At 35.9% G+C, this 24,094-nt stretch overlaps 1 protein-coding gene across 3 annotated transcripts in view; it reads left to right on the top strand.

Moving 5' to 3' along the window:
* Positions 1-24,094, top strand: part of CADPS2 (calcium dependent secretion activator 2) — a 495,748-nt gene that overhangs the window by 316,479 nt on the left and 155,175 nt on the right. For all 3 annotated transcript variants that reach the window (XM_046669954.1, XM_046669956.1, XM_046669955.1), the window contains 2 exons: positions 1,462-1,528; positions 23,070-23,178. In XM_046669954.1, coding sequence (XP_046525910.1) covers positions 1,462-1,528; positions 23,070-23,178 — 176 coding nt within the window. The remainder of the gene's footprint in view (positions 1-1,461; positions 1,529-23,069; positions 23,179-24,094) is intronic.

Here is a 24,094-nt window from a genome sequence, read left to right as displayed (position 1 = left end):
TATTTCTTTTTTTTAAAGGGGCCATAAAGTTTGTTTGTTTTGCTTTGCAAAAGAGAGTTATTTTAATAAGACAGAAACTAAAAGGTCAAGTGAAGATTTTAGTTTTAAAAATTGTGGAAGTCCCTGGGGCCGGCCAGGTGGCGCAGTGGTTAAGTTCACACACTCCACTTTGGCTGCTCGGGGCTCCCAGGTTCTGATCCTGGGTGCAGACCTAGCATTGCTCGTCAAGCCACGCTGTGGCAGCGTGCCACCAAAAATAGAGGAAGACTGGCACAGATGTTACCTCAGTGACAATATTCCTCAAACAAAAAGAGGAAGATTGGAAACATGTTAACTCAGGGCCAATCTTCCTCACAAAAAAACCCAGAAAGATTGTGAAAGTCTAGAGACTTTAAGCCCCTAAATAGACTGTTAGCTATAGTGCTTCATTATTACTCAGAATTGTATAGTAATTAAGTTAGTTTGAATAGTGTCTATAATGTTAAACCTTCACTTCAGAAAAAGGGATTGTGATAAAATATTGAAAAATCTTACTTTAATTTAAAATTTTGGCCACTGTTTGTCATATTTTAAACTTCTAACAGTGTTTTCCACTTTTGTGGGAGGTGTGTGTGTAGCTTCATGGTATAATTTTAAAATAGCTCTCCATGGCAAGCTTACACTTCATTAGTTTTTAATTTCTTCTTTTTCCTCATTGATACTTAAGCTTACATCTGTATATTCAGTGAGAACAAAAGTTCTCATCTCAAATGATGGACTAATCATTTCAATTTAGGTTACTAATAGCAGTGCGAAGTTAAACAAAAGCTTTGGTTGAAACTATGTTAAATTACACAATGTTGTCTGCATTAGTATCTGTATTTCATAGTTAGGAAAATTTGCAGCAAGATGCTTCTACAAGTCAGATAAATGCGCAGATTCTGAGCTGACAGGGACCTTAGAAATCAGCAAATCCAATCCTTTCATTTGATAGTTGAGGAAATCGAACTGAGATGGGTGCAGACACATCTCAAGGTCACTCAGCTGGACAGTGACCCTTCACCCTGGGTTCGTGACTCTACGCCGCTCCTTCTCAGGCCACACTCCTCAGCCCCAGTCATCTGAGAGCTGAAACATTTAGTACCGTATCCTCAATTCATAGCCTTTGTCTCTCCTAAGAAGTGTGTGTAAGAATACAGTTCCTACTGGTTCTTTGATTATCCTTTCTGACTCCAACTTCGCTCAATTTGTGGTAAGAACTGACAAATTGATAAGCCACGTAAATCAATTCCCTTTCAAGAACCTAGAATAAGCTGCGTCATTTTGTAATACAGAAGCTGCGTGTTGTCTCAGATTCCAGATGAACTAAACTTTGCCTTTAGCAGGCTGGTCTCAAGAATAAATACTTAGGGAAGAAAAATGATTACGCAGAACCACAACATTATTCATATAGAGTATTCTTTTGCTTGTTTTTCTTGCCAGATATCTGTATGCCCTTGGACAGAAGGTTTGGAAAAGATGGAAAAAACGTTACTTTGTTCTTGTTCAGGTTAGTAAACTTTTTCCCTGTTGTGTAATTGCTCTAAGATGTGTTTCTCATACTTTTATTTATGTGGGTTATATCTATCAATATTTGCTGTGTTAGAAATCAAAACTGAGAAAGTAAAAAGAAATATTTAATTCATTTTAAAATAAAAGTATTTAATCCATTACCTGCTAACACAAATAACACTTTTATGTAAGATAACTATTTTCCAAACCAAACAATTTAGTGAAATAAGTGGCATTATTTTATGCTTTTGCACATCTCTTTAATGTCTGGCTTAATAGAATGCAGGTGTATTTTCGTATCAGCTTCTGCCTTCAATTTGTTGCAATATCAGATGAAATTTAAGCTCTGGAAAATCCTACGTTCATGAGAGAGCAAGTCACTTCACATAAATATGTCTTTAAATCACCTTGATTGTTAGATTTATTTGTGATAGGATTCTGACCGTAGATAGATTATTGGAATATAAAGTTTGGCTGACTTATTTTTGGGTTTTTTTGAATCATGGATAACCTTTGCTTATAGAATATACTGATTAAGTTAAATTTACATTAAAGAGAAGCTTTCTAAGAGTTTCATTCTGTGATGAATCCAAGCTATTTTGTCCCCGATGGATATATATGAAAAGAGAATCACTTTTGGAATTCTTGACACAAAACAGTCTGTAAAAATTAATTCCTACCCACACATTAAATGAGCTTAATCCGTTGTAGATCCGTTGCTGGATAAAATTACTGATGTACCATAATGGTGTGGTAATGGCATGAAAAGTATAAAAATTTAGTCAAAAGTAGTTTTATCTACACGGCAGAAAGCCAGTCCATTTTTTTCCTGGCTAAAATATAACCTTTTCTTATATGATTAGAACCAATATTTGGTCAAATAATTTAATGAAAGATACACACACGCACACTCTTTGGATATAAGGCCCAAGCGTTGCTTTCAGTAAGAGCCCCCTGTTTGGAGTTCTGGGTGATTCGTCCTCCAAATACCACACCTGTAAGGGATCTTCTTAGGTTCCCAGGTTTAATTTCTTTACGTTGGCACAAGAACTTCCATGCATTTGCTAAGCAGTTTGATTGCAGATCTTTCTGGTCATTTTATTTCTATCTATGGATGTCTCACTCACATCTAATTTGACATGTTTGTGTTAGTGACTTGTCTTTATTGAGTCTTTCTAAAGCATTCAGCTGTTTCTAAAGCATAAACTGTTGTTATGCTAATAAACAAACCCAGCTAATTCTTAATAAGCATGGAGTTTTATGTATTAGTCATCAGCAGTTGTAGGTGCACAACATAGTTGAGAGAAACGTGTAGAGATTTCTCATATATCCCCTGCCCCCACACATGCATAGCCTCCCCTTTTGTCGACATCACTTGGTACGTTTGTTACTAAGGATGAACTGACATTGATACATCACAATCATCTTAACTCCATAGTTTACACTACAGTTCACTCTTGGTTTTGTATGGTATATACATTGGGACAAATGTATAATGACATATCCATCAGTGTAATATCACACAGAGTATTTTCACTGCCCTAAATATCCCTGTACTCTCCCTATTCATCTCTCCTCTACCTCTTGGCAACCACTGATCTTGTTGTCTTCATAGTTTTGTCTTTTCCGAGATGTCGTATCGTTGGAATCATACAGTATGTGGCCTTCTCAGATTGGCTTCTTTCACTTAGTAATATGCATTTAAGGTTCTTCTATGTTTTTTCATAGCTTGATAGCTCATTTCTTTTTAGTGCTGAATAATATTCCATTGTCTGGATAAACCAAAGTTTATTTATCCATTCACCTATTGAAAGACAGCTTAGTTGCTTCCAAATTTTGACAATTGTGAATAAAACTGCTATAGACATCTGTGTTTACATTTCTGTGTGGACATAAGTTGTCTACTCCTTTGGGTAAACACCAAGGGGCACAATTCCTGGATCATATTCATTATGTTTTAAAGAATGAGTCACGGGCTGCCCCCATGACCTAGTGGTTAAGTTCGAGTGGTCTGCTTTGGTGGCCCAAAGTTCCACAGGTTCGAATCCTGGGCGCGGACATGGTACAGCTCATCAGGCCATGCTGAGGCAGCGTCCCACATACCACAACTAGCAGGACCCACAACTAAAATATATACAACTATGTACTGGGGGCTTTGGGGAGAAAAAGGAAAAATAAATCTTTAAAAAAAAGAAGAATGAATCAGAGGGTGTTTGTTAGTCTGGAGATCTGGCTAAGTGACAGTAGGCTAAAAGAGTTTCTAATGTACTGATTGTTTGATATGAAAATTAGGCTTTATTAGATCAGTCTTAAAAGGTCAAATGATCACCTCATGCTTTTGGCCAGGTAAGGTTCAAGGTAATCTTTTACGTCTTATGTTATTTTCTAGTATGTGATCATGAGAATCAAAAGTTACAGGACACAGGTCAGCCCCAGTGGCCTAGTGGTTAAGTTCAATGTGATCCACTTCGGCAGCCTAGTGCAGTTCCCAGGCGTGGACCTACACTCCTCTGTTAGTGGCTGTGTTATGCCGACGACCCACATACTAAAAAATAGAGGAAGATTGGCATAGATGTTAGCTTAGGGCAAATCTTCCTCAGTAAAACAAAAAGTTACAGGACAAATATGTATACTTTGATTATCACTCCATAAGAGAGTTTAGAAGTAAGGAATTTGAATATTTTAATATCATTAGTTGGTATGTCTTTGAAGAATATTAACCATGTTTTGGGGGAGCTGGAAAGTTCTCCCAATAACAAAAATATATATTTAACATTTTAGAAGGCAAAATCCAGTTTAAAGCCAAGTAAGTAAATCTGTATACTCCATAATTGAAATTTAGGAATAATACCACCAAACTGTAATGAATTTGGATTTACTCTACCAAAGATATCATCTTAAAACTTGAAGTCATATTTAAACATTCTATCTTGACACAAATATATATATACATACAAGTACTCACAGAGAATCCTATGCCCAAATATACTGGAATATACATGCCAGTACTCTGAGAACTTTTTGAAATTTTAAATACAATTGAATCTTCCTTTCAATTCCAAATGTAATGGGAGGACAAATTGAATTCACACACTTCAAAATCAAGATAGATATGTATAGAGATTCAATGAGAATGACCCATTGGGAGAAACTGGGTAGTTTTTATTAGTATTTTTAAAGACAGCTCTTGTTCTGTCTGCACACAGCTTGTAGGTCCATACCTGCAGGCTGCTTTATTGAAAGGTGAAAGAGTCATTTTTCTAGGGAGGACCGCGTACCCCTGCTGTGTCTGCTGCTGCCATCGGCAGAATGGTGCTCTAGTGATAATGTGAATCTCATCACCACTTGTGTATGTATTATATGAGTGATATAGCTGGAGATCCAGCTATCGGCCCAAGAATTTGTACTCATAAAAACTGATGGAGAGTCAGCTTTGGCCAGCTGCAAAGTCATTGTTCAAAGTGACCTCTCAGGGAGCCGCAGAGGTGAAAAGACTTTTCAAGGACTCATGTAAACATTTAAATCAGAGTTAAAGTGGGAAAATAAATGATTTATTAATGTTGGGGTGTTTATTTAGCTTCTAAGTAAGAATAGTTTTGGTCCCCATTTAGATTCTAAAGCCAATGTAATTATAGTATTAAATAGATTTTTATGTTTTTTAAGAGCTTCCATTTTTTTTAATGAAGGTAAATTTTGATTAAAGCCAAATTGAAAGAACAGTGATTTTGAAAAATATTTTTGAAATCTTACCAACATTAAACTAGTGTATGTTTCTTATTCATTTTTCTTATGCTTATTCAGTATGTTAGTATTAGATTTGAAGTATATCATTGGTGTAAAGTGCTTATGTCACTAATATTTTAGTTCATTACAGTAAAATCACTTAATAGCTTTAAAATTCTCTATTTGTTTTTATGCTTTAACCAAACTGAATTCTTTCATAATTTCATATTCTGCTAATGCCTATTGAAATATTTGTATTTGTAGTATGCCCCAGGTATTGCATATTCTATGATAAATCCAAAAATCCCAGAAGCACTATCCTAATAATACAGTTATTGCTCTATTTAATCTAATGCTTATTAAGCAATTGTGGGAGGCTTTTATGTAAAGCACTTTTAACATGTTATCTTCTTTACTCCTCGAATAAGGTATATTTGAGGGTACGTATAATTATCCTTATTATATTGTGCAGATAAAATTAATGTACAGAGGAGTTATATAATTTACCCAGAATGACACAGTTAGGGTGTGGTAGAGTCAAGCAGTCAAATTTAGCCTGTCAGACTCGAGAGACTAAGCTAGTATTTCCTCTGTCATAATGCTATGGTTAAATTGATGTCAACAGCTACAGTTGATCTAAAGACAGATATATGAATAATCACCGTGGATCATTAATTCACGAGGTAAAAAACAGTGTTACTGCATTAAAGAAATGGCCAGTGAGTGATGGCCTAGAGTCCCATGCTCATGAAGGCTACTTACTGCGTGACGTCACTGGAAACCGAAGTAGACATCTATGTTGTTTTGGCCCTGTATCAAAGTGTTCACTGCTTGTTGTCGATGTGTCAGAATCATGACTTGAAGTTGCTGCAAACAACAGCAGGCTATCAAGACATCATGTTAATTACATATCAGCTGAGTTGGCACAGGATGTAAACAGTCAGCCATGCCACTGAGTGATCCGTACATGCTGCAAACATACGAGACGCACTCTGTTAGTGCGATGCCATCAAAATCTGCTTTAAACTCAAAGCGGCTGCCCCAGCCTATTGATTTCTGAAATATGCAGCACACATGGAGATCTACTGCAGCAGGCTGCTGTCACATATTGGAGAGTGCCACAACCTTGTGACATGATTTGGTCTGGGTTTAGTCTTAGGACATCAGCTGATGTTTGCTTATAGTAATGTGAAGTGAACACATATACTGCTGCCAGTTCAAGAAAGTCATAGGATAGTGGCCTCTAGCTTTATGTTCTAAATTGATTTAAAATTTACAAGCCCAGGACATGCTCAATGTAGGATAAAATCAAACCATACAGAAGTATTTCTGGTAGAAAATGAAAGGCCCCCGTTAACACCCCTACCAGCATTGCCACCTTATTCCATTCTCCTTCCCGCAAGTAGCCAGGTAACCGCTACTAATAGTGTGGCCTTCTAAACTCGTATCAGTGTTTGTGTCTACACATACACACACACACAAAATGGAATCATTCCATATATTTTTGTTCTGTGAATTGTTTTGATCCCCTTTAAAAATATATTAGAGATAAGTTGCCATGTCAAACAAAAAAACCTCCACTTTATTTTTTTAAATGGATGATTGGATTCCTAGTATAGATTAACGTAATTTATGTAACAATCCCCCTTTTTTGGACATTTAGGTTGTTCCTTTTTTTAAGTTGGTAAACAATGCTAGAATCAATATACATACAATCCTTATATTTTAATCTTTATATGTATATAGGAGTATTCTTATAGAAATGAAATTACTAGGCAAAACAGCATGGATACCTATAATTTGAAGTAAGATTATAAAGCTTTAGATGACTCATGAGTACTTGAACATTCACCAAAACTTTGGCTGGTTTTTTCACTTAAGTCATTTTGTTGTAGTTAATAAACGGTCGTTATGTGTCAAGTTGCATGTGTTATTTTATCTGTCAAAACACGTATTTCCAATATGAAAGAAAGTTGGAAATTCTTTTGGTTGTGGGGCTTACTTGGGACAAAATGTTAGAGAAAAATGTTTTCTTATTTTAGGTTTCCTTTTTAAGATAACTTGCTTTGTGATAATTGGGTTTTCCATTAGCAAAAAAAAAAAGATAGTGGCTGTATTATTTTATACCATTTACCCTTGGACATTAACAAACTTAATGCATTTACTCTTCAAAATAGTTCTAAAATATATTAAAAATGATCTTTACCTGTAGCTCAAGAGCTAATATTGTAAAAGAGACAGAGAAGGTGGAGTGAGAATAGGGCTGGATTTGGGTGAGGAGAATCTCCTATGGATCAGGCAGTGATGCCAATGCAAAAATTCCTCCCTTTTAACTGTACCCTGTGTTCCCGTAAAATATTTGTTGTTATTTTCATGTTTAAATTCCAGGGAAATGTCTGATTCCTCTTATAGCTCATACCTACATGAAAGAACAAAAGACCTGTAAGTGAGAATAATACAATATTGTGAAATTTGGATTAAATTTTAGTGGGCCTATTTTTTTTGAAAATTGTTTTATAGGATTCCATTTTAAAATGCTGTGTGTATATCTTTGTATGTGTGTATTCATATGCCTGTAAATCTTTACAGATACCTATATAGCATGCCTGTCACAGAGTAAAGACTCAGTAAATGTTTGTTAAATAAATATCTATACTTTAATTTGGGTTCCTTCTCCCATCTCTATATGGAACATAAAATTGACTTATATTTGAGCATACTTGAACCTAACCCTAGGTGTCATCTTTGATCCCTCTTTTTCTGTTGCTCCCATATCAGTCAGAAAATACTGTTTGATCTACTGCCAGAACAGTGTCCCACTTACATCCAGTTCCCTCCATCTTCTCTGCTACTGTACTACTTGAAACGACTATCATCTTCTCATGGACTCCTACAGCAGCATCCTAGCTGTTCTTTCTGCTTCCACTTTCCGCCATTCTCTTTACAATCTATTCTTCCAATTGCCAGGATAATCTATTTGAAGCATAATTCAGATTTTGCCAATTTGCTGCTTAAGTCTTTCCATGACTTTCTATTATGTTTAGAAAGCCCCTGACCATGACACAGAGAAGATCCTTCATATTCTGGCCCCAGCTCCCTCTTTGATGAGTCTCTGTCACTGAGTAGTACCTTGCTTTGTAATGTTCTGCCCCCAGATTAATTGTAGTGCCAAGAATTGGAGTTTAACACCTCCAAGTCACCAGCCCCCCTCCAAAGGTACCTCAACTAAATATATAATATGGTTTTATTGTTAAGTGTGATTTCTATGCAAATATGCCTTTGAATTAAGTCCCCTACCTTTCTTCCCCCCAGTTGTTGTTTGGCTACCCCTAAACCCACTATAGAAATTCTGAACACTCTACTGCTTTCCTTTTCCCCATGGCTGGCTCCTTTACCTACCCATTTAGATAGCAGGTCAAATGTCACCTCAAATGGCCTTTTCTACCCTATCTAAAGTACCCCTCAACTCCCTATCGTGTTACCCTGTTTTATATTTTTCAGAGTATTTCTCTCTAATCAAAATTATCTTTTTTATTTATATATTTTTTAATTATCTTTTTACCCCTTCTAGAATATATGCTCTATGAAAATAAGGACCTTGTCTTTCTTATAATCTGTGAGTAGAAACTGACTAAATATTTGTTAAATAAATGAATATATGCAAACCACTCTGAGCATTGTTTTAAAAAGACTGCCTTTCCTCTTTCAAATTTATACATTGATTGCTAAATCGTTTTTATGCCATTTGTTAAAGACAATAAATATGTATTCCCCTCAAATCTATCATGATCTTGAAGATATATTCATTTTCCTTGATTAAATTAAGACCTGGGATTTTTTTTTTTAATAATAACTCTAGCAGCACCTTTTGGCCTCTGCCAAGAACGTTTCCTGCTAAGGATTTTTTAAGCCTTAATCTTTACTGAAATTAGATGGTGGCAGTTGCTAAGCTGCCAGCTGTTAACATGATCTCTGCAGTAGGAATACAACATACAAACTTGAACGCTGTGGTCTCTAAAAACTCATAGTTAGCACTTACACGTGTGGACACAGACAGGTGTTGAACAGGTTGGCAATTGAAATCAAAATAGGAGGTTTCCCAGACCAGATGCAGACACCTCGTGGGACCTCAACAACTTAAGGTGTCCTGTGAAAAGTAGTGATGCCAAAACCTGATTTAATCCTGTCCTCAGATTAAAGTCTGTTTATATCCCCCAATTCTCAACAAATCCATTCTTTATTAAGAGTGGATTGGGTTAAGGATATTGAATGTTTATCATTGCTCTGTCTTTCCACTGAAAGGATTTTCGGTTGCAATATAATGTATTATATAAGCTTTGTTCAGTAATACACAAGTAAGCTTGTAAGTGAAAACAAATACTAGATCAGAACAGGTCAGACCACCTGTGTCTATCTAATTCCCTGGCATGTGGTGACGGGGCAGAGTGGAGGCTGCAAGACGCCTCCAGCTGGAGCTCAGGGAGCAGGTGACCCCCTGGTCCCTGTAGCTTACCTTTCAGCAGCATATTTTAACTATTAGTGCCAACTGATACTGACAGTTCTTTGAGTGCCGCTTCTCCAGATTATCTTTAATCTGGGTACTGGCTATCAAACCAGTAGCTACAGGCGTTAACGCTATTCAGAAAGATTCACTTGAATTTACACTACAGATTTATTGTAGGGTTTGCCTCAGGAAGATGATCTAGCATGACCTTGCCAAAGAGATGGGTACAAGTGAGAGCTCATGGGGATATTGGGGGAATCAGAAGAAACATAAAATGCAGTCATTTTATGGAAATAGAACTAGGAACCAGTGAGTCAGAAGGATGGGATTCATGGTTAGTTGCTTCTGGAGTCTACGTGTTCAAAAGCCAAGCTGCACCTTTTTCAGTTGTACCCTGGGTCAGATTTCCTGATTGTCAATGACAGCTCTGTTAGTCGTTGGTATTCTGTTACTCTCCCATCTGTACTCTTCGGTAAAACTCGAGGCCCAATTATCTATGACAGGTCTGGGTCTGTTGGGTGACTATTCAGATGTTAAACAAAATATTAAAAGAAGTACAAAATAAAATAAAACAAGTGTTTAGTACTTTATCATTTAAATCACCATGGCTTTAGAAAGTAGATGATTCCTCCAAAGCTGGAGGTATTTTGGTTTTTGGGGATTTTTTTAGTATTCTTAAAGATATTGAAATTGGTACTTAAAATTTTATATATCCATCATGTTAAGAAATAATTATTGTTTAAAGTTAACTAGAAATGCAGTACTCAAAAATAAAGCATAGGGGCCGGCCCAGTGGCGCAGCGGTTAAGTTCACACGTTCCGCTTCTCGGCGGCCCGGGCTTCGCCAGTTCGGATCCCGGATGAGAACATGGCACCGCTTGGCACACCATGCGGTGGCAGGCGTCCCACATATAAAATAGAGGAAGATGGGCACGATGTTAGCTCAGGGCCAGGCTTCCTCAGCAAAAACAGGAGGACTGGCAGTAGTTAGCTCAGAGCTAATCTTCCTCAAAAAAAAGAAAAAAAATAAATAAAGCATAAAACAGCAACTTGACCCGTACTTCAAGTTATATAAATTAAAAAGCAACATTGATGTAAGCATTTTACACTGCATGTGAAAAAACCGGTAGCCTTTGGACAGGTAATTTTTAAGGCTAGATCTTAAATGGTAAGCAAATCTTTAGCATAAGTCTGGATTCTTTAACGCATGACAATGTGAACATAATTTATGCAAAGAGCTTTAAAGCTTAATCATTTTTTAAGAGAACAATTTTAAATACGTTGGAAATATATGTTCAAGATAATGTCCATTAGATATAGATGGGATAATATCTAAAACTACGTTTAGGGGCATCTCCACTTTTTCTTCTCTTCTTCAGTCTCTTCATTTACATATTCGTTCAATAAGTGTTTTCAACAACGTAATCACTAATGGAAAGAAACAGCCTATGAGAGTGGAGAGAGAGAGACAGGGAGGGAGAAAAACAAGTGAGGCTGGAAAACAAGGCCAAGACATGAAAGTCAGCAGTCTCATGTCATTCACGGCATGGAGGCGTGTGGCCCGAAAATCAGTTCAATCCCCACATCAGTCAGGTGGCTTCACTGTGTTACAGCAACAAACTGCATCGCTAACCAAAATGAAATGACTATTAGAAGACACACAAGAATAGTGAGAGAAGGATGATGGTGCCCTGACAACTGGGTTTGATTTATTGAGACACGACTGCCTAACAGACAAGCACTGTGCTAGGTACTCCACCTTGGTTATCGCTAATTCTCTCAGAACCCTGTAAGGTACGTTATTGTTGTCTCTGTTTTACCGAAAATCAAACAGGTATATAAGCGTTAAAGTGATTTGCCCAAGGTCTTGTCAAAGATAAGTTGGAAAAAATAAGGATGAGTAATTGAGGGGGAAATGAAAGTGGGACTTGCATTTGAAATGGCAAGTTCCTTTGTTAAACTTAGTTTATCCCCCTGCTCTTCCCATTGAAATACCTTAATATGATTGTCTTCAGAGAGCCCTTTTCTGGCTCCATTGTGGAAAACAGGCCCCCTTCAATGTCACTTTCTTTACTCTGCTTTATTTTCCTTCGAAACAACTCACTGCTCAAAATTGTTTCGGGTAGCTCTTTATTTGTAATTTAGTCTTCTCCATTTTCACTGTCTGAGATTGTTTGATTTCTCTGATTTTTTTTTTTTTTTCTGATGCTGGGAACATTATTGTATCCGCAAAGCCTAGAAAAATTCACTGTTGATGCTCAATAAATATTTGTTCAATAAGGGAGGGGGAAAATACCCATAAGGACACGGAGAAAGATATGAAAATTGTAAATGCACATGAGACTAAATTGAGTTATTTACCATTCTGACTAGTAGACAGTGAAAGACTCATTCCCGGATCTCTAAAAAATAGCAAGGAAGGACCAGATATGTCTTCCTAGGAGACCAGATATGAAGGAGCACTCAGATCAGTCTTCAAACTATTTTGCTAATGTCCCCTAAAATAATGTTATATAGATATAGATCATTGTAGACTTTTCATCAGAAATTTAAGTAGTTGCAGTGGATGCAATTTCTAAAAAAGAATTAGATGAATCATACACATGCCCAATAGAATCTATATACTGTTGTCATTTTATATCCACCTGTAACCATTGTGGATTGTATATTAGCTTTTTTTCCTTGAATTCTTATTTCCATGGCTCGTCCTAAGCAATTTTATTTTTAGGAAATAAATATTATTTTCCTATTACTTATGCTTCAAAATCTTCTTGACCACTCTATCATGGTTCTCTGCAATTAAAAAAGTCTGCAAAATTGGAATTTAAAAAAAAACACCCTCAAGGGGCCGGCCCAGTGGTGCAGAGGTTAAGTGCGCACGTTCTGCTTCGGCGGCCTGGGGTTCGCCAGTTCGGATCCCCAGTGCGGACATGGCACCACTCATCAAGCCATGCAGTGGTAGGCGTCCCACATATAAAGTAGAGGAAGATGGGCACGGATGTTAGCTCAGGGCCAGTTTTCCTCAGCAAAACAAGGAAGATTGGCAGCAGATGTTAGCTCAGGGCTGATCTTCCTCAAAAAAAAAAAACAACACCATGTTCTTGAGTTGAATTCCTAACCCCCAGTACTTCAGAATGTAACTTTGTTTGGAAATAGTGTTGTAATGAAGATGATGTCATACTGGAGAAGGATGAGCTACTAATCCAGTATTACTGGTGTCCTTATTTAAAAAGAAGGAATTTGGGAACAGATCTGTATAGATGGAGAAGGCCGTGTGAAGATGAAGGCGTAGACCATAGACAGAGATGATGCTTTTACTAGCCAAGGAATGCCAAAAATGCCACAAGAGAGAAATAAGGAACAGATTGTCCCTCACAGTCTCGGAAGAACCAACCCTCCCAACACCTTGATTTTAAGAGACAATAAGTTACTCTTGTTTAAACCAAATGAATAAATATAACCAGACAACAGAGCTATCAAATAGACAAAGAATAACATAGAAAAGAGAAAAAGCCCCTTTCTCTAAAAATAGCTTTGTCATAGCTATTTTTATGCTAAACACCCAGATTTATTTCCCCTTTTCCTGCTGTTTGAACGAGTCAAACTAGATTACCTGAAGAAAAATAAAACAGTGAAAAGGAAAACAACTCCTGTAAACAAAAGGCTTTAAATATGAAAAATTTCTTTTATATTGAAGTCTAATGGCAATTATGAGTAGCCTACCACTGGTAAAAGCGTGTAAGTATATGACAAATTTTGAAGAAAAGGTATTAAACAGTCAAATGTTGTTGGAAATGCCTATCTTAAGGAGCTGCATATGGTTTCCCTTCCCTCTTTATCTATAAATATTCTAGAGGGACAAAGGGTTTCACATCAATGCCTTTTTTTGTTCATATTATTTTACAGATATAAACATGGAGAAGCCTGGCTCACCTAAATCAGTAGATGGAAACAGAAGTTTTGTCACAGTAGTATCATTCAGTTTCTCAAATGGTTTGTTGTAACCACCAAAAATGTAACAAACCAAAAATGGTTTGTTGTAAGAGATATACCACAAACAAAAGGCAAAAACACAAAGAGAAAGTAGGATGACAATGTTAAATTCAGAGCAAGTAAAATTTATGAGAAATATTAAACAGATCAAAGGATTATAATTTTATATTGGTTAAAGATATCAACAATTACTATAAAACAAATGATGGTGATTTGCTAAAGATGTACCTGAGAGAAGATACATAATAAAGCAATAATACCCCAAGTTATTTACTACTCTGTGCACTTTTCTTTCTCTCCCATCCTCTTAGTAGTTTTAGTTATCTTTGATTATAGAGTCTTATAGATATCTATATATCTCATAGCTATCTTAACAACTTCGTCAGAAATTAAAGGTAATTGGCTTATTGAGAATTCAGTTGTTTTTAAGTTTTAGAATGTGAATTATAAAATAATGTGGTATGTTAAAGGAATACCTAACTGGACTGAGGAGGCTTGTTTTTTAGACTCAAGATGACCATTTCCTTCTGGGTGACCTTGGGAAGGGCAGTTTCCTCATCCCTACACTCTGGAGTTAAGACCATTGACCTCATCTCTCAATAACAGTGTGTTTCAGAGAATAATCTTATGTTTTCTTTCCAGTGAAACTTAGCTCTGGGTTTAACTATTTGTGGTTTAATGGGACTTGAATCCTCTAGATATCATAGTCTCTGGTTTTCAAATGTATTCTCTTAAAATCCTCACCACATATTCAAAATCTATAATTTTATCAAATGTAACAATATTTTATTCCAGTGGTTAAATTTAATGATTAAATAATTACCTTATAGAATGTTAAGACAAGTTAAGACAATGCTGTCAGAAAGTAAACCTATAATGTTGAGAAATCCAATTCTACGTATACTATTATATAATATTATCTTGTGTATATATAAATAAGATTTGGGATGAAATTATACATTTTCTTACGTTTCGTTACAATTCCAAAACTCACCATTTTTTGATCATTTTTAATTTGCAATACCTTCCAGTATTTTGGCTTTGCCTTTTTCTCTAAATAGAAATATAGAAAGATCTCACTACTTAAATGAATCAAATGTTTTTGAGAAGGTAAGGATTCTTTTTAATGTGAGTAATCACTCCCTAATTAGTTGTTTCCAAGGTTATTTTTTGGTTTTATTGTTTCATTTTGTTCTTCCTGAACTTTCTTAGCATTTTGTTGGCTTTCTTATGGCTATGAGCACATCGTAGCTATCTGTGTATCCTAAAGGAGAAAGCCCTGGTTCCTCCATGCCTCTTATAACTGTGCCCATCACATAGCGGGGGCTCAAGACAGGCTAGTTGGATGAAGTCATGAATTTGGCTTCATGTTTATTGTTTCCTGAACATTTTAAGTGGAGAGCTTGACATTTAAAAAAACCAAATATTACTTGCATGGCAAGTGGAGGAGGATTCATTTGAGAGTACAAGTTGGGTAATTTGGGCTGGTAGACTATTAGTGCTTTATTTTGTTTGGTTTTTTTAGCAAAATAAGTGTGCGATTGTACTTTAAAAAATAGTAGATTTTCAAATGTGGCTGAACAGAGTGTTTATCAAATTGACATAAGTTGAATTTCATGGAGAAATTAAAAGGTAGAGACTCTATGCCAGACACTGTGGGAGCCAGTGATTCAAAATCAAGGAGATAACACACAAGGAAATGCACTTAGAAAGGGAAAGGGGACAAGTTTGCATGGGTCTTGGAGAAGGAGTAGGGTTTTACCAAATTAGGAAATAGATAGAAAGTGGGCTTTTAAAAGTGAAGGTGATATTTTCCTGCTTGGGAGTTCAGGTGAAGACGTCTTGTCAGATAGTCTGTCTGGAGTCCCAAACACAGTGGTAGCTATGTATTCTAGCTAGTAATTGCTGGAGACGTTTGCAAGCCACACGAGGAAGGCAGGCCTTCCTGCGCTCTTCATCTGTCTCCCGGCGGGTTCCAGATTGTTTATGGGTGATGTGTCAGCAAACTTTCTTAGTCAGGTTTTTAAAACTCTTCCAAATGAAAGAATAAAATGGAAAACCTATGAATTATTTGCTCAGTGTATTTTTTATTTTGTTAATTGATCACAAAAGTATTACTTGTAATCGTCCCCTGATGTCTAATAATTTTAAGACAAATTTGAGCATATGTTTGATTGTATATACTAACCCCATCATAGATTTTTTTTTTTCTGGAGTGTAGTGAAAAGGATATGTATAGTCTGTTTTATACATATAAAAGCTAGACCTTTTATTTAGAAACTCCATTAAAACAATTAGAATTGAAAGATTAACAAAAGGATTTAATTGGTGGTCTTGGCTAGTCCTAAAGATAATGAAGAGAATTCTTTTATGGCAAACACCTGGAAATGCTGGATAAAATATAATACACATCTTTTAAAATGTATAGCTGAACTACAAGAAGAAAGGAAAACCTCAGGGGACCAAATAGTGAAGCTGTTCAGTTGATGCTGTAACTGCACCGGGGCTGGAGTATGGGATGAGGGGTGTTGATGTTCATATTTAGGGGCTTTGGATTTTATCGTTCCCTCAGAAGACGAAAACATACTGTGAGGCATTCTCAGAGTGGGAATTTGGATCAGAAATCTTCTCATAAAGTACTTAAAAGAGCTAGATCTCAGGAAATGGTAGGCTAGGAAATAAACTGCCCTCAGCCTAGTAATTTGTGTTTGGCCTTAGGCTCTGAGTGTGGAGTAAAAAGACCCCTGAGAATTTGTAGCTATTAGCCTATACTCAGAGAATATTTAAATTCTAACTTATTTTATCCAAATATAAGGGAAATACCTAAGGTAAGAAATTAACATTTTAAAAAGTTCATCTGGATTGGTGATATATCTGGAGCATCTGGCATTTGAAGAAATTTTTTTGGAGAGAAGAACCCTTAACCTAGGCTTTATAAGATATCCACAGATAAAATTGTGCTGAATATGAGCTCATAATCAAAATTACAAAACAATAAACCAATTACTTGATTTTCAGTAATAGAACTAGCACACATACAAACTATAAAATAATTGTATTTAAGGCGATGAAATTTATAAGCAGGTTCAAAAGTATAAGAACAAAACAAAAAACTGCATAACACTATGAAAAATGAACAAGCAGATTTGCAGCGGGACTATATAGAACTACTACTAAAAATTTAAAACAGTCACTGAAATTACAAGCTTGTTGGACAAGTTAAACAGTAGATTAGACACATCTGAAGAGAAAATTAGTGATGTAATTAATGATAGAATATTATAATCTGAAGAAATTACTCACAACTCTCAGCATGAAGAAATGAAGAGACAAGCTATTTTAAAAGGTTGAAAGATATGGAGGACAGAATCTACAGTTCCAAGATACTTCTGATAGAATTTAAAGACAGAAGAGGAAAAGTGGAACAGAATCGACGCTTGAAAAGATCATGAACAAGATTCTAAAATTGATGAAAGTCGTGAGTTATCGGAAATAAAACAAATAACCAGGATAAACATAAAACTCCTAGAAATTTCACAATGAAACTGAAAGTTAACAAAGAGAACATTTAAGAGAAACCAGAGAGAAAAAGGCAAGTTAGCTACAAGGGAACCACAATTGGACTTCCATCAGACTTCAACATGGATATATAAGCCTTCTGACATACTGTCTTCAAAGTGCTGAAATACTGTCTAACCAACTAAGATGGTAAGATGGGAGCTGGTCATGGGAGTAAAGTCCTCAAAGTTTCTTGTATTCAGGAGGAGATAAGTTAAAAACAAAAACAAAAAACGATTTAAGAGATCACTACGAGAATAAAAACAGAATGTATAGTTTCTGCCCTGTCAGAGGAAAACCGATTTTGTTAATGTTTAATAGAGACAGAATAAGAGAAAAAGCACTGTAAACAGCAAGAGCAAAATAAGATACTAGAAATAAATCCAAATATATCACTAAATATAACAAATGATCTTCACTTGCCTGTTAAAAGACTAGATTTTCAGGGCTTTAAAAAATCCAATTATGTATTGTTTATAGGAATTTAAAATAAAACAGAATAATTGAGAATGAAGAGATGAGAAAACATTCCCAGGCACATACTAACCAAAAGAAAGGTTGTATAGCTCTGTGAACATCCAGCAAAATAGACTGCAAGGCAAAAAACAGTATTAGGGATGGGGGGAACAAAAGGCCGCTACATAAATACAAACAGAAAAATTTACCAGCAACATTAGATTAGTCCTAGAAAGATATAACAATCCTACACATATATGTGTAAGATTACGTATCTTCAAAAAATATAAAGCAACGTTTGAGAGAATTGTATGAAGAATTCACAGATGGATGGCCTTGGTGGGAAAGTTTAACATACCTCTCAATAATTGATGCATGAGAAGAAGTATTAGAAAGATGTAGAATATTTGACTTCACAACTAGTTAAATTAAATGCAATGGACATAAATAATCGCTGAGCAATAATTGCAAAAGATGTGTTCTCTTTAAGGAAACAGAGAACATTAATAAAGGCTGGTCATGCAGTAGACAGCAGAGCAGGTCTCAAAAAATACCAAAATTCTGAATCATTCTGATCACAATGGAATTACTTTAGAACTCAATAAGGAAAACATAACCACAAATTCAAATTTAAAAGCACACTTATTAATAGCTCATGTAAAAAAGAAATAATGAAAAATAGTTAGAACAGCACTAATGAAAATGCTACACATGACTTGAAATGAACCTAATGGGAACTTAGAATAAACTTAATGTGTATTTTAATAATGAGTAACAACTGAAAATGAATAAGCTAAGTAGATGAATTTAAAAATTCATAAAAGAATAAAGTTAACCCCCCAACAAGAAGGGAGAAATAGTAAAGATAGCAGAAATTAGGAAATAGAAAACAAAAAATAGGATTAACAGAATGCAAAGATATTCTTTGCAAGTACTCAAAAAAGTAGATAAACCTCTGGCAAAATTGATTATGGAAAAGGGTATGAATGACTAAATAATACATTAGAAAATGAGCAAACTGTATGATCAGGAAACCCCAAGTGGCTAATAAAAATACCAGGAAAAGCTTAGTGCTATTGGTAATGGGAATTGTAAACTCAAATAACAGCAAGATACCATTTCCACCCACCAAAATGGGTTAAAAATAGACTCAAAATACCAAGTTTGGCAAAGATGTATAGTATTAGGAGCTGTCTTATACCACTGGTGTATGTATAAATTGGAAAGGAGTTTGGCAATATCTAGTTAAGATGAAGGTACATATGCCCTACAACCTAGCAATTCCACTCCTTAGTGTAGTCCTTTAGTAGCTCTCTCACATGGGGGGGCAAGTGATGTACCAAGAATGGGCCATTGTGGCGTTATTTATGAAGGCAACAAGTAGAAGAAACTGAAAGCATCATTAGGACATTGGGTAAGTGTGACAATTCAAGTGACAGACTATGTATCAAGACACTTAAACACCACATTGAACTTTTGCAGGGGGAAATTGCAGAGCAATGTATATGATTGATTCATATAAGGTTTTAAAATGTGCAAAAAATACATGATTTTGCTAATTTACTTATGTGATATTGTGATTTATAAAAAGAAATGTATACTTGATTTTCATCCGCATTCTGGCACAGAGCTTCTAAAACCTTTGGAATTTCCTAAGTACAGTCATGCACCACATAATGTTTTGGTCAACGATGGGGCCATGTATATGACCGTGGTCCCATAAGATTAATACCATGTAGCCTAGATGTGAGGTAGGCTATACCATCTAGGTTTGCGCAAGTACACTCTTTGATGTTTGCACAAGGACGAAGTAGCCTAAGGACACATTTCTCAGAAGTATCCCCATAATTAGGCAATTCATGACTATAAGGCGAGTGTCTGAGGTGACTTTTAAACCCCATCTAAGGATGGGGGCAGGTTGCCAGGAGAACCAACCTGATTAAAGGTTTGGAACTTTCGGTCCCACCTCCCTGACCTTTGGGGAGGGGAGGGGGCTGGATGTTGAATAAATCACCAATGGCCAATGATTTAATCAATCACATTTATGTAATGAAGTCTCCATAGAAACCCAAAAGAAGGGAATTTGAAGAGCTTCCAAGGTGGTGGACATGTGGAGATTTGGGGAGAGTCGTGTGGTGGGAGAGACCAGAAGCTCCTCACCCTTTCCCCGTACCTTGCCCATCTGGCTGTTCTTGAGTTATATCCTTTTATAATAAACTAGTGATCTAGTGAGTAAATGAGTTTCTTGAGTTCTGTGAGCCACTCTAGCAAATTAATCAAACCCAAGGAGAGAGGGGTCACAGGAACCTGTGGTCTATAGCCAGTTGGTCAGAAGCAGAGGTGAGAACTTGGACTTGCAGCTGGCCTCTGAAGTAAGAGGAGGGGATTGTGGGATCCTCCAATCTGCAGCCAGTTGGTCAGAAACACAAGTAACAGCCTGGACTTGCTACTGGCATCTGAAGTGCGGGGGGGCAATCTTGTAGGACTGAACCCTTAATCTGTAGAACCTAATCCTGTCTCCTCGTTGCTAGTGTCAAAATTGAATTAAATTGTAGGACACCCAGCTGGTGTCTGGAGCATTGCTTGTTGATGTGGAAACACCACACACACACACACACACACACACACACGCTGGAATTGGGTCTAGGAACCTAAAAGAATTTATGTGTAATAAAAGTTATAAAACATGCATGAAAATAATAAACACAAAATTCAGCATGGTGATTACCTCTGTGGGAAGAGAAAAGGAAATGCGTCTGAGTAGGTATATTATAAGCATCTGTCCAAAAAAAGACTTAAAGCATATCTGTCTATCTATAAGAAGTTATGATTCAACAAAGCTGGATGGTGGGTATATATCCATGCTAGTATATTGTACTTTTGTTAATGTTTGAAATATTTCAGAATATTTTTAAGATAACACTATGTTAAATTACTTTATGGAAGAATAGTGGTACTTTCGGCTAAGTTATTGTCCATAAGTAAGAGAATGAGCTTCTTTTTAGAATAAATAATAGAAATGTAATGTTATTCTACTCACTCCCTCCCCCCACCAAAAAAAGTCCCACAATCATACCTTTTTACACAAGGAAACTGAAGCCTTCTTTATATGGGAGCCACTGGGTTTCATCTGTCAGCCTTATGCATAGGAGGTGAAAAAGTAAATTCATTGACAGTCTACAAGATGAGGAAAGAAAAGGGAAATTTAAGAGCAGCAAGAACCACAGGTGTCTTCAGTTATTGGCTTCACTGTTCCCAAACAAGGCTTTATGTTTTTTTCCAAAATGGAAATAGTTGTTCAGTCATGCATCACTCTGAGAAATGCATTAGGTGATTTCGTCATGGTGCAAACATCATCGTGTGTACTGACACAAACCTGGATGGTATAACCTAGTACACACCTAGTCCGTATGTCACTATTATGTGACCGCGGTCGTATATGCAGTCCATCATTGACCAAACCATTGTTAAGCAGTGCATGACTGTACTCTTTTTTTCTCATTAAAAAGTAATTTATATTCTTTGAAAAAAACTCAAACACTGAAAAAGTAATTTAAAATAACCTATAATTGCACCACCCAATAATAATCACTATAAATAATTTAGTATATCCTCATATAGAATTTATATATGTATATGTATGTTTGTGGATATGTATGTGTAGTGTTTACCCATAAAAGAACACTTCTTCATTTTTGTTTTTAACCTGCTCTTTATGTTATAATATTTCCTGGAAATAGTTCCATGCCCAGACAAAAAAATCTGTCATATCTCTTTTAATGGCTATATTGCATTAAACTGTGTGGTCATGCCATAATGTATTTAACAAACCACTGTTGGTTTTTCAATTTTTTCATGTGTAATGTTGCAGTGAATACCCTACACGTGTATCTTTGAATGTTTGTCCATTTGTTTCCCTGGGATAAGTGCTTAGAAGTTTTGCTGGAGCAAACGGAATACATAACAAATAGTAAGGCTTTTTGTATCAGTCAGGGTTCTCCAGAGAGGCCAGCAGCCTAGACTAGGAGTTGATGCTGCAGTCTTGAAGCAGAATTTCCTCTTCTCTGGTTAACCTAAGTGTTTGATCTTAGATATCACTTCATATTGATATTAGTTCTTTGTTGACTATATGTTTTGCATACGTCTTCTCTTGGTCTGTGGCTTTGCCTTTTTATTTTCTTCATGGTGTCCTTTAATGAGAATTTTTTAATTTTAACGTAGTGCATGTAATCATTTTTTCTTTCATAATTAGCTCCTTTTTGAGTTCTCTTTAAGTAATCTTTGTCTATTGAAAGGTATTATGTTTCCTTAGTTTCATTTCATGTTTAAACGTGGAAAAGGGATATACTTCACATTAACCAAACTGTTTTCCATGGACTCTTGTGTTGTAGGATATTTTTCAATTTAGATATTTATTCATCCACCAAACATTCTTTTCTCCGTCTGGGAATGGCACCTCCCCCTCTGTATTTTGGAGGAACTTCTAAGAGCCTGCCTATTGTAGCATTCAGCATTATTTGCCACAGATGTGAGCTCTTGTCCCAACCTGGGGCTAATAATGGTACTTTTGCCCTATGGCCACAGTGATCGGTCCAAATATGGCCTTATGACCCAAGCTGGGACAATCAGGGAGGAGACTGCAGAGCTGTTGGCAACTATATTCTAGCCCCATGAGACTTCAGCACAAGAAAATGAAGCCAGTTCCAAAAGAGAAGTGTAACGGAGAGGTGGAGCAGATCTTGGCAGTGTTAACTTAATGGCTGCCAAGAGCTTACTCCACTCTGTCTGGGCCTTCTTGTGGGTTTGGTTATGTGGACCAATAAATTCCCAACTTTTATTGAGATCTTTTTTTTTTTCCACTTTGGTTAAAATCTTGAAATAAGTGTGCTTGAAAATGTGGTTCCATGAATATGTAAGTTTGACAATGCTCCTAACATATCTCACTCATAGAGATTTGTAACATGTGTTAGCGTATTAAAGACCATAAGAAAACCTGCAGTAAAAGAAGCCTGTTTATCTTTATTTAACCCCGTGATTCCCAAATTTATTTTTAACATGAATGCTTTTTTGTGGCACTTCTATTAATAGCTAATTGAATCATAGCCAACAGATCATTAATTTGCATGGAAGTCCTAACTGTAAACTGACAAACAAAAGTTGCTTTAGTCTCTGAGCTGGGTTTTGAAAGATGCTAATGTTTAATAACTTATATGCAAATCATATGGGTTTTTTTAATTTGGGCAAAGCGTCTTCTGATAAAAAACAAAATTTAATGCAACCCATCCACAAACTTTTTCTCATGCAGGTTAGCCAGTACACCTTTGCTATGTGCAGTTATAGAGAGAAAAAATCTGAACCACAAGAATTAATGCAGCTTGAAGGATACACCGTGGATTATACAGATCCCCACCCAGGTAATTCTAAGTCCAGTCACTTTCCCTGCCATTCATGTATTTATGAAATTCTCGTAAATATCCTATGCTTGTTCTACATTTCAAACTGTACTCAATGAATAGGGTGCATATTTCACTTATATACCTGGACAAGACTGTATGAGATTCAAATCATATCTTTTTGAGAGCTTCTTAGTTTTGGCTATAGCTTGTCATCTCTGTTATCTTGGTACAAGGATGACATATGTGAAAGTTACTGTAATAGAAAAATTATATGAGATATATCAGCAACGCTTAGGTAAACTTCTTTACTGGAAAGCAAAATGGTATAAGAAATAGATTTGGGGAAAGAAATGGCAAATGAATTATATATTATACCGATTTTCTCCCCAATAACACATTCTTATACTTCTCTCCCTCCCTCCATATTAATACTAGGTATGCTACTAGACACTTAGTATCTAAAATTGGTGAGAGAGTGAATGAATGAATGAATATATGGAGATTAATGAGATTAATAAAGCCTAATTAAGAAATATATAGATATTAATAAATATAGAGATTAAGAAATTAATATATAGAGATTAAAAATAGAAATCTGTGATCACATTCACGAATCGGTCACTTAAAAATGTAAATGCCTTCTCTGCGAAAGAATTTTGCAAAAAATAAAATACCATACAATGTAAGTATCATTTTTGCCTTACCTGTATTTTTTTTTTCCTGCTAAATTCATCATGTATTTCTCCTGCCTATAGAATGAGAAATATGCCAACGTAAGACTTTCTTCTCTGGCATGAAATTTCAGATTATGCTATGCATTTCTATGGGGTAGGTTTGTATGTCTTGCAGAATGTTACTGTGTCATGGACTGTTCATGTCCCTAAGCTATTTTTAATTTCCAGAGTGTCAGGAAAGTTTAAACCTTTCTTATGAT

Source organism: Equus quagga, chromosome 8 (genome assembly GCF_021613505.1).
Source record: "Equus quagga isolate Etosha38 chromosome 8, UCLA_HA_Equagga_1.0, whole genome shotgun sequence".
NCBI classification, from domain to species: domain Eukaryota; kingdom Metazoa; phylum Chordata; class Mammalia; order Perissodactyla; family Equidae; genus Equus; species Equus quagga.
Note: the sequence above shows the minus strand (reverse complement) of the source record. Positions and strands in the feature narration are given on the sequence as shown.